At 36.1% G+C, this 10,060-nt stretch overlaps 1 protein-coding gene across 13 annotated transcripts in view; it reads right to left on the bottom strand.

Moving 5' to 3' along the window:
- Window positions 1-1,729: 1,729 nt before the first annotated feature.
- The window catches only part of MBNL2 (muscleblind like splicing regulator 2), a 154,190-nt gene continuing 145,859 nt past the window's right edge, over window positions 1,730-10,060 (bottom strand). For all 13 annotated transcript variants that reach the window (XM_014864873.3, XM_014864869.3, XM_014864871.3 and 10 more), the window contains one exon: window positions 1,730-4,497. In XM_014864873.3, the coding sequence (XP_014720359.1) occupies window positions 4,370-4,497 (128 nt within the window). In that variant the 3' untranslated portion in view covers window positions 1,730-4,369. The remainder of the gene's footprint in view (window positions 4,498-10,060) is intronic.

Below are 10,060 nucleotides of genomic sequence, written 5' to 3'. Positions count from 1 at the left end.
TTACTTATCAGTTATTAGTAGTTCTCTTCAATAACACAGGGTGGGCTTGTTAGAAACCTATGTGACTATTTAGCATAGAGCTTGGCACATAAGGAGATCCCTGGTGAACATTATCAATTCCACCCCTTCCCCATCCCTGCCAGCCACCTCTCCCACCAAGAGCGTGGAGGGAAGTCACTGCTATGTTTTATTTTGTATGAATCATACTTATTCATAGTGACTCAGTCATTTCTGTGGAGATAGAGCAGTCCAACAGCAATGCTAGCCTAATATTTTAGAGACACTAGGATATTTGGTGGGAAGAAGAAATAATTCTTCAGCAAGCCAGTATTTTTTTGTCACAAATATCAGAATGCTGAACTATATTTCGGTTTGCCTGGCTGCCCCTAAAATCTTTAAAGTGTTGCAAAAGAACTTTGGTTAATAATAAAAATGTGTATTTCTTGGTTTGAAACATTGCTTTTAGTTTAGGCTGCCCAGAATTAAAATAACACTTTCCTATTGGCAGATAATTATAGAATAATGTATCTTTTATATTTAAATATTTTTTACGCTGAAGAGATAAATTAGTTTCATCCTCTCAGGTTTAAATTTCACTTTTGATTTTGAAGTAGTGCCATAAAAAGTCAGTCTACTGATGAAAATTACTCCTCATAAAACCAGGTGTGAAAAATTTTAAGTACAGTTTGTCTTAGATTTTTCACTTAAAATAACAACATGTTCTCTAAAGTTGGCACCTTGAACTATTAACAGAGAATGTTCTCTTATAAGGAGTGACTGATAGGAGAGCAGCTTTTCTTCTGCATTTTGGTAAAAAAAAATTCTCGTCCAAACCTACAGCCAGTTTTTCAAACATCCACAAAGGTGTGAAAGTATTTTTACCCTTGGAAATCCTGATGGCACAGTCTAAAAATACAAGTGCCTTTATTTGTACATGGCTGGTCTGTTGAATGTGTTTTCTACCCTCCTAAGGGATGTCATAACCATTCAGAAGGCCTGAGCCTTAAACCTGCTGTGGAGAAGACCTTCTTCTCTCTCTCATTCCTGCCTTGGCCCATAGGGGAGGTGATTTCTGCCAACCCCTGCATGACAAGGAATGTTCCTGCCAAAAGCTAATACCACATTCCTTGAGAAATACTGTGGGCGCCAAAGGGCTGAGGAAGAAGAAGTCTGAGAAGGTACACACCAGCTCTCAGGGGGACTCTCTTTGTTGAACACCTGCCCTCAGGTATGATGCTTAGCTCTTGTTCTCTCCTTCGTCCACCTGACCCGGGTGTCTGCAAAGAACAGAACTAACCAGCCTGCCTCTTTCTCCAGCCTCAGGTCTAAGACGTGTTGTCCAGTCAGGCTCTTACTAGGAGTCTGTCTTATGGATTCATGGACACTTTTTCATCTGTTCATGAAGCTGATATTTTGTTCCCCATTCGGTTACTGATGTTCACATCTCTTCGCATTAAGGCAGAATGCCAAAGAAGAGGGCTGAGTGGTGGGATTTATCTTTATTTCTAATTTTAAAGAATACTAAAAATACTTCTAAAATGATTCTTTTAAATTGTTTTTCTTACTGTTAAAAAGCCAAAACCAAAAGCAAAAACCTTCAGGTTCTCATTTGAAGACCAAGAGCTTGGTCTTTTTTGAAGTTACCAAATGTTATCTATGTGAATGTAAAAACCATTTTGTCTGGCTAATTATTAATCTGTCTCGACACAAAAAGGAGAAAGACTAGAAATCCTTTTAAATGCTTCTTTTATTTCATTGGTTGTACATTGGTGAGTGAACTGAATATTACAACCAAAACATAGAATTGATACAAATTAGACTCCTGTTTACACTGTAAGGTAATGAATGAAGGAATTCTTTAAGTGTTACAGAAAGATTTAGTAGAAATGTTACCAGTGATGTGGCCGAAAGAATATTTCGGTGAAGTGCTGTTACATCCTGAAAACCAAGAGTGAAATGTAGTTCCCATACAAGTGGCGAGTTCGTCTCTTAACTACAGTATTTGTTGAATTACTATCTTCATGTCTTGGATATTGGTGATTTTGTTTTTGTAATTAAACAAAGCATTTAAGATTTATTCATCATAGTCAGACTTCTGAATATAAACAAACTTTTGGCAAATAATATTTATACAGAAAAATAGTTTTAGATCCTCTCAAATCCCAGAATTATTCTATAAAATTACATTATAAATAAATAAAAAGCAAAATCTGTTGTACATATATTTGTACATCTCTGCATTTGCCTTGCCTCCTCCTTATTGTAAATGGCATATTTATGACTCTGCATATTATAATCACGACTCTGGAAAATGGATCTCATAGTAAAAATACAGTCTTCTATGTTGGCTTGGGGATAAGGTGATGTTTTGATGCTCCGTTATTAAAGGGCTGAAAATAGTCGTGTGCTAATAATTCTTAAAATTAAAATCATGAAACAAAAGAAAAAAAGAAAGACAATGTTACAACAATTAGTCTACAAAAATATTTCAGTGATTCCCATAATTTACCTTTTAGTAATGTATACTATGTTTTCAATGAATTTAAGTGAATTAACAAAGAAAAAAGAAAATAAGTTTGAATGTTGTAGGCAAGTTGTAGCGTAACTACATTGTTATAGTTGAGAAAATTACAAATATCAATAATACATAAAGATGAAACTACCAAAGAAATACAAGTTAGATACAATACTTTCCCACAAATTAAAACAAATGCAACAATACAAGCACTATGTAAGATTACACTTAGAATGTGATTTTCTTTTGACAGGGTTATCAAATCTATGATATAAGATAGTCATTAGACTTTGACCAACAATAATTAAAATGGCAGATTTCTTTTTTCTCAAATAAAAATGATATGGTTGGTGCATCTAGTTTTCGGAACAGGCGGTGATGTCAAAATTTAAAAATATTTTACATTCAATCTCAAAAGTCAAAATACTTCAATCACTAAAATGTTCACAAAGAAAATGGATGTTTTAAACAATTATACATAATATTCATTTATAACAGCTGTTTTGTTTTTTAAACAATAATTTAAAAACTATGTAGGTACTGTAAAGGCTATGTGCAACATATAAAATGTGAAATATGAAATATTTGGTACGATAGTGCTTAAAATAAACTTTAAAACAAACTTTCTGAACAAAATTTAATTGTATCGCTATTACCTTGAAGATCAACCAAGTATTTAAAAAAGTAAACAACATTAAAATATGTTTCATCCATATATAGTATATATATGTATGTGTATATATAATATGTATGTACTTGTATTAAAGTTTTTTATACTTTTGAGACATAAAATATGCTTTAAGGTGAAAGAATTAAAAGAACTATTTTTTCCATGCTGTAGTCAGTTACAACCCTTTAAGCCAACTTTTGAAATGCAAAACAGTAATGGATTTTTTAAAAAGTGAAACTATCTACTTTTTGTTTACATAGTAATTTAGATTAAAGTCACAGTCAAATTTTCAGTGACTAAACTCAAACTTACTTAAATTAGAATATTATACAGATCTCCTCACCTACAGCTTCCTTGTTTGACTAGGTTTTTAGTTTTTAAGAGTTATTCTGTAACAGGCAACCGGATGGTGAGTTTGAAAGACTAATCCCTTAGATTAGACTGTTGGCATGGGCCTCTCATTCTTGTCAAGCTGGATGAAGTCTGGCAAAATCTAGGCACTTCTACAAAGTCTCTCTTATAAAACAACTTTAAAAATATACTTGTAAAATAATACCTTCAAGACTTTGTTTGGTGGGGTATGAAGCTCATACCGTGCAAAGTTTCTTTATCAATCTAGTTAATGTTACTCTAGAATCACATGATTCAACGTGGCATCTCCAGGCAAACCAAATCCCACACTTTGATGTGTCCCCAGTCCTTGTGCTTGAATTTCCATTCAGATTTTAGACCTGCAGGACAGGTATCGGTTTTACTTCACTTCTCCTCTTTGCTGCAGCATTCATGTCGTCAAGAAGTGAAACATACCCTTTGATCCAGTGGGTCCATGAAATAACAGTAATCGGAGTTAGAATCGAACCTGCCCTTGGAATAGGTTTTTAAACTAACGCTAATTGTTTATTGCTCACTTGGACATATTCTGAGTCGAAATGAGTAAACTGGTTGGACTTTCTGCATCAGCTATAGTTATGGAGATAAGACAATATTCCTAGGACAGAAACTATGTTTAGAAACCCTTTAAAAGTAAACTTTATCCTTTATGTCTTTAAACATCACAGCTGGTCTCAGGTAGTTAACTATCTTAGGTTGGAATATACTAAGCATACCATATTTAATACTCATATATGATACAGCAGCACTAGCTTCTTAGAGTTGTGGTCTGTCCAGAAGAACTGAATCTTTATTTAGCATGCAGTTTGTGGCAATTCTATTGAGGAGGAAACAGGATAGTATGTACAGTAACAATGCTTAGTTATTCTCAATGCAGATTCTTGGCATTCCGTTCCGTTTCTGCTGATTATTTCAGAATTATCTGTTAAAGAAAAAGACAAGCATGATTTAGATATCCTTCTGTGGGGGAAAATACCAAGTTTAAGTTTTACTCTTTGAAAATAGACATTTAAAAATAGGAATTTTCTTCAATTTCTCATAATTTTGGTGCAATTATAATTTTGCACAATCCCCACCCTTCATGCTGAAAAATTGTACACTTAAGTACTTCTGCTACATGGCCACTGTAAAAATGATTCATATGCACAGTATTTTCTGTAAAATTGTGACAGCATATGTGTGCGCATGCACTCTGTTTAGACTCTAATCTCCTGTTTTAGTTTTTGCTTCATATCTCTTTATTATATGTCCACATTATTGTTCAATTAATATTTGCTAAGGTGATCTGGAAGTCTGATAAGAGAATTAGTTTGTAAGTGAAAAGTTGTTTGTAAGGTTTAAATGTAAATATTTTAAAATGCACAGTAAATTAAGTATTATTTATTTATCAACTCGCATTTATAATTCAAAGATGTGTTCCCATCAAAAGTAATTTTGTTCTCAAGATATAAGAACAACCAGTTTCAAATTCAGGGAATGTTTAAATATCCCCTATTAAAGAGAAAAAGGGATAACATTCAAATAAAACAGTTAAAACATTCTTAATAAATCCAGAAGCACACGTAAAGCTAAACTATCAAATGCAAACCGTTGTCCCTGCAGTCTGATCCCTAAGTTCATTTCCAACTCCACACTTTGCTAAGGACAATGAGTTTCCCTGTGTGACCCAGCTCACTAAAGGTCAAACTTAAAAGCCAAGCTTTTAACACATTCTAACAAAAATACTTATTCTTTGTGCAATGCTTTGACCAAACTTTGTGCAATTAGTTAACAAAAATGTTTATTTATTAAAGAGCCAAGAGTCTTTGTTAAGGGAATAACCAGTAAAAATTCTTTATGGTCAAGGTCAGCTAATATTCCTGCACACTGGAATCCAATTCCCAATAAAAGCCTCATTTCTACAAGTATAATTTCTTATCCCATGTCAGAATTCATACAAATGGATATTGTTCCCTTTGAGTGCTCCTGCAGTTTATATAAAACAGTTTTAGTACATACACTCAGTTTCTCCCATGAAATAAATATGAGTATCTTTTATTTTATTGGAACATACAGATGTGGATGGAATTGATAAAAATAGAGGAAGAACTCATTTATATTAAATATTTATACTAAATGGAAACTCAAAACTTCTGGTAAGATCATTCTTATTTTTTAAAAATTCCTAGGAATTTAAAATTACTTGGGAAAAATAGCATTCTTTGTCTTGTGTACTGATAGACAAATAAAAGTAATAATGAGATATAATGATTTTATATGTAAATATTATAGTATCTTTGAACAGTTATTGTGAATAGCTAATATTCAAATTATTCAGATGGTTATAACTTCATTTTTAGTTTTAGATATTTGATTATTTAGATTATTAAATAGGAATTATTCTATTTCATCCCTTAGCTTCAACACTGTCTGTAAGATTTCCAAATAAGAATGTGCCCAAGGATGTCAAATCATGTCCTGTTTTTCTTTTTCTTTCCTTTTACTTTAGCAAGAGTCTCTCTAAACTATTTATGGGAAAAACATCTTGCAGTTTCTTAAGTTGATATATAATAATATATATTATAGAATATATTCACGTTTTTGCTTATTAACTGAAACTAAAATGCCATATAGAATGAAATTCCTAACCACCTGGAAAGAAAAGTATTTTACAGAAAGTCTAGCAATGGGCAAATGTGTATTACAGAAATTAGTTACAACAATACTTTGGACTTGGATTTGACAACGAGACATGTATGACTGTCCAGGTTTAACTGAACTGTAAATCAGCCTTGAAGTTACCTAAAGGCATTAACTGGACTCACCCAGACTGCTTTTTCCTTCTACCCAAGCCTACTCACGACCCATTATATGGATAAAAACAAATAAAAATGACCTCTGGTACACCAAAGTCTTTGCTGTCACTGCTGCCTGGCATCTGGGCCAGAAAACTCTGGCCATACCCTAGTCTATGTCTTTTGCTCTCTTGTGGACTATCAATATGGTGTCAAAGAATGAATTATGTTCCTAGCAGCTGTGAGCTTCAAGAAGTTCAAGAGATTTGATCTTAGAGGTAGGAAAGCTTTGAGTGTTTCATTTTCTGATGGTAGCATTTTTCTTGAAAATATCTTTTGCTTATTAAATTTTTTTCTGAGAAATATAGCTTGCTGGTACAGTCTGAATTAAGTGTACCCTGGGGTGAAATACACTCTGGAAATACAGACAGAACAGGAATCCTGATGAGGAACAGTTACCAACTGAGTGCCTCTTATTTAACTATTGCCCATTTGATGGCTGCTTCTGATGTTAGAAGACATATGATGTTACAGGCTCTAGGGCCCATGGGGAAGGCAGGACAGTTCCCAGCCAGAAGGATACCTGTGCAGGGAAGAGGAGAGCCAAGTGTGTGTTGAGCGGTGTGGGGTGGGGGGTGGAGAAGCCCTTTTGAGGGAAAGAGGGATCTTCTGTCTAGTTTTTAATAGGGCTTTTCTTTAGTCAGATTATATTTTTAATTCACACCAAAGAAACATAATTTAAAGAGTAGTAGGTACGTTTTGTGTGTTTCCCTGTTGACTCTCCTTAGAGATTTTCTTCAATACCAATTCTCTATGGACATATAAAATATGTTCTGTGCATAAAAACTTCCTCAATCTCCATTGTAATTTTAATAGGCAGGAGGATCAAAAGCTTCAGAAGGTGCCTGAATATTTCAATATAGGTAACAAAACATGCATTCCTAAAAGAGCAGGCCCTGGAACATGGGCTTCAAATCTCATACTGACAAGCCCTAATCCTGAGCTTGTCCATTTAAAAAAATGGTTATTGAACCACAGTTCACCACAGTGACCTTGATAGACTGGCTGTCAGTGGCGCCCTTCCTGCCCTGTGATGATCAAAGCTAAGGCTGATATCCAAAGTTCCTTCCTCAACCTCCAGGCACTGCAGCTCATGTTTTCTTGAAAGGAGCAACTGAAAACCCTCCTGAGGTCTGTCAGAGTACACGTTAGTCAGAGAAATCACTATTACAGTGGGTCCCCTCAAAGTCCCCTCTCTGAAGCATCCTTATTTATCTTTGTTTTAATTTTAAGAGATGCTCCCTTGATTTTCCAGGAGACTGAGAAATTTCTACCAGAGCCTTAAGAGCTAGGACAGTATTGCCAGTCATATTTTGCAGACACTGAAAAGACAGCACGAACAGCTTTAACTAGCTTGCACACCATACCAAGTGCTTGTGCAAACCAGGATCAGCTCAGAGATGTTACCTCACTCTGCTCGTGGCTTGGGAGGCCCCTCCAGGGCACAGTGACAGTCTGCCATGGGACCAAGGGAAAGAGTGCTTCCAAGAGCGTGTGCCAGCAGAGGTCGGTGCTCACAAGAACCCCCCTGGGAGCTTGGAAATGGGGTGGGGCCTAGAGCAAATGGAGCCTGGAGAATTGGATGGGAGAAGCCAGATGGGTAGAAATTGCTGAGGGACTTGTGGGGCTGCTAGGCCCCTCTCCAGGACATCCTTGCCTGGGTGGCCAACCATGTCCTACCCCAGACTCCTCCAGACAGATACTGCAAACATGTCTGCTTACAGCAACAGAAGCCCTACCCAATTACAGGTCCACTCTTTCAGCTTCTGAAGAACCCTTGCAAGCTATACAATAGGAAAGAAATCAAATTATATTGAACAAGATGTAGTTCTGTTTATCTCCCTGTTAGATGACTCTCTCAAATAAGTATTTTTTTATATAACAGAGAACCATGACAATGAAGGGGGTTAAATTATTAAAATAAGATTCTAGCTAATCTTGTATGGTAAATCAAAATCTTGAACTGAAGCCATTATTTCAATTCCTTTTTCCACTAAAAGGAGAACACACAAAAATGAGAATAGCTGATGCCCACAAAATCGGCAATTCTATTTTTAAAACAAAGACATACTTGATCTCAAATCATGAGTGCATTCATAAATCTTTAGTAGACCCTCTAGCTGTAATAAGATTATCTGTAACAAGAATATCGGTTGGCTGCAATAGTGTCTACTTATCAATGAGCATCTCCTCCAGGTGGCTGGATTTAAGACTCTCATGATTCTGCTTAATCTGCATCCTTAAATCACTCCCATATGAACGCAGTACATGATTAGTCTAATATTTATTTATTGAATACAAACATGAATGGCCCCAAAGAACATCAGATGGATTATTTTCCTGTTAAATGTGTTGTGAGCAGCCATTTAATAATCTCTGCACGCTCAGTGAAGTGCCTACCATTGACTTGTAGTGCAATGGCAGTCAAGTTTATTAAAAAGAGGATTGGGTTAGGGTACTACCAGAATACTAAGCCTACTGGGCCAGGCAGGAAATGTACGTAAGTGAGTGGGTCAGGAAGGGAGTGTGGCAGAGGAAGGGCCCACGTCTAGAGGGAAGGGAGCAGCAGCTACTTAGCTCCAGCCAATTGCTACCTGCAGAAACCTGGGCTCTAAGTTGCTTGGCTTTTCTGTTTTCCAAAAGAATCTGGAAATTTAGCAACTAATTCACATTATAGAAAACAACTCTGTGTGGGTCAAATATATCTTTGGGCTTAATGCAGCTTTGAGCTGTTGGTTTGTGTTCTCTTTGAGCCTTACTTTCTGGAAGGAGATATCCACTAAGCCTGGATTGCTAGCTTCCTGGGCTGGGCAGCAGCCAATGCTGTAGGCAACATTAAGGGAGGCAGCAGTCACTACTGCCAGGTGGGATCAGGAGAGCAGGTCTAATGAGGGGTTAATCCTGCAACTTTCAGACATTTGGCTTTCTCCCAAAGGAATAGCAGGCTTGACCAACAGGCACCCCCTACCTAGGAAGAAAACACTGTACCTCCCTTGACTGATTCAACAGATAGAAAATATGCATGTTGCCTTGTCTCTTCCAAGATGATGATAGATTTAGGCTGAGCCATCCATATGCCCTTACCCTTGGTGGGCACTTGAAAAAGCTGACCAGAGTGAGAAATGCACTCAGTTGAAGGTAAAATAGTCTGCAGGGGCTGAAACACTGAATTTGAGTGCATCAGCACCATAAACTCAACACCTGAACTAACCAGTTCTCAAGCAAGAGGGTGCAAAAGAAGAAAAGAAATCCCCGTGCTTTCCTCAGTGCTTCAGACATACGAAGGATCAATACTTTCTGAGGTTTCTACCTTGTGGTTGATCTCCAGAAACTGACATAGGAATAATTTTTGAAATTGTGAGCTTCTAGATAACTTCTAGAAATGTTCTCACTTCTTATATAAATGTGTTCATTGCAAAGATTCAAGGATGTAAGATGCATTATCTTTTAAAATGTTAGCTCAATAGTAAATTCAGTAAGAACTCTTCTTTCTTGGCTTAATTAATAGAAAAAACTTTTCAGTGAAAAGATCAACTGTTCCTAGGGATTCAAACCACAAAACAGTTAGAAAAGAGGAATAATGGATGTTTTAGTTAAATCCTCCTGTGAATAGCCATCCAATACTGTCTTTGTAATGTTGAGTTTGAAGAG

This window comes from Equus asinus, chromosome 11 (assembly GCF_041296235.1).
Source record: "Equus asinus isolate D_3611 breed Donkey chromosome 11, EquAss-T2T_v2, whole genome shotgun sequence".
NCBI classification, from domain to species: domain Eukaryota; kingdom Metazoa; phylum Chordata; class Mammalia; order Perissodactyla; family Equidae; genus Equus; species Equus asinus.
Note: the sequence above shows the minus strand (reverse complement) of the source record. Positions and strands in the feature narration are given on the sequence as shown.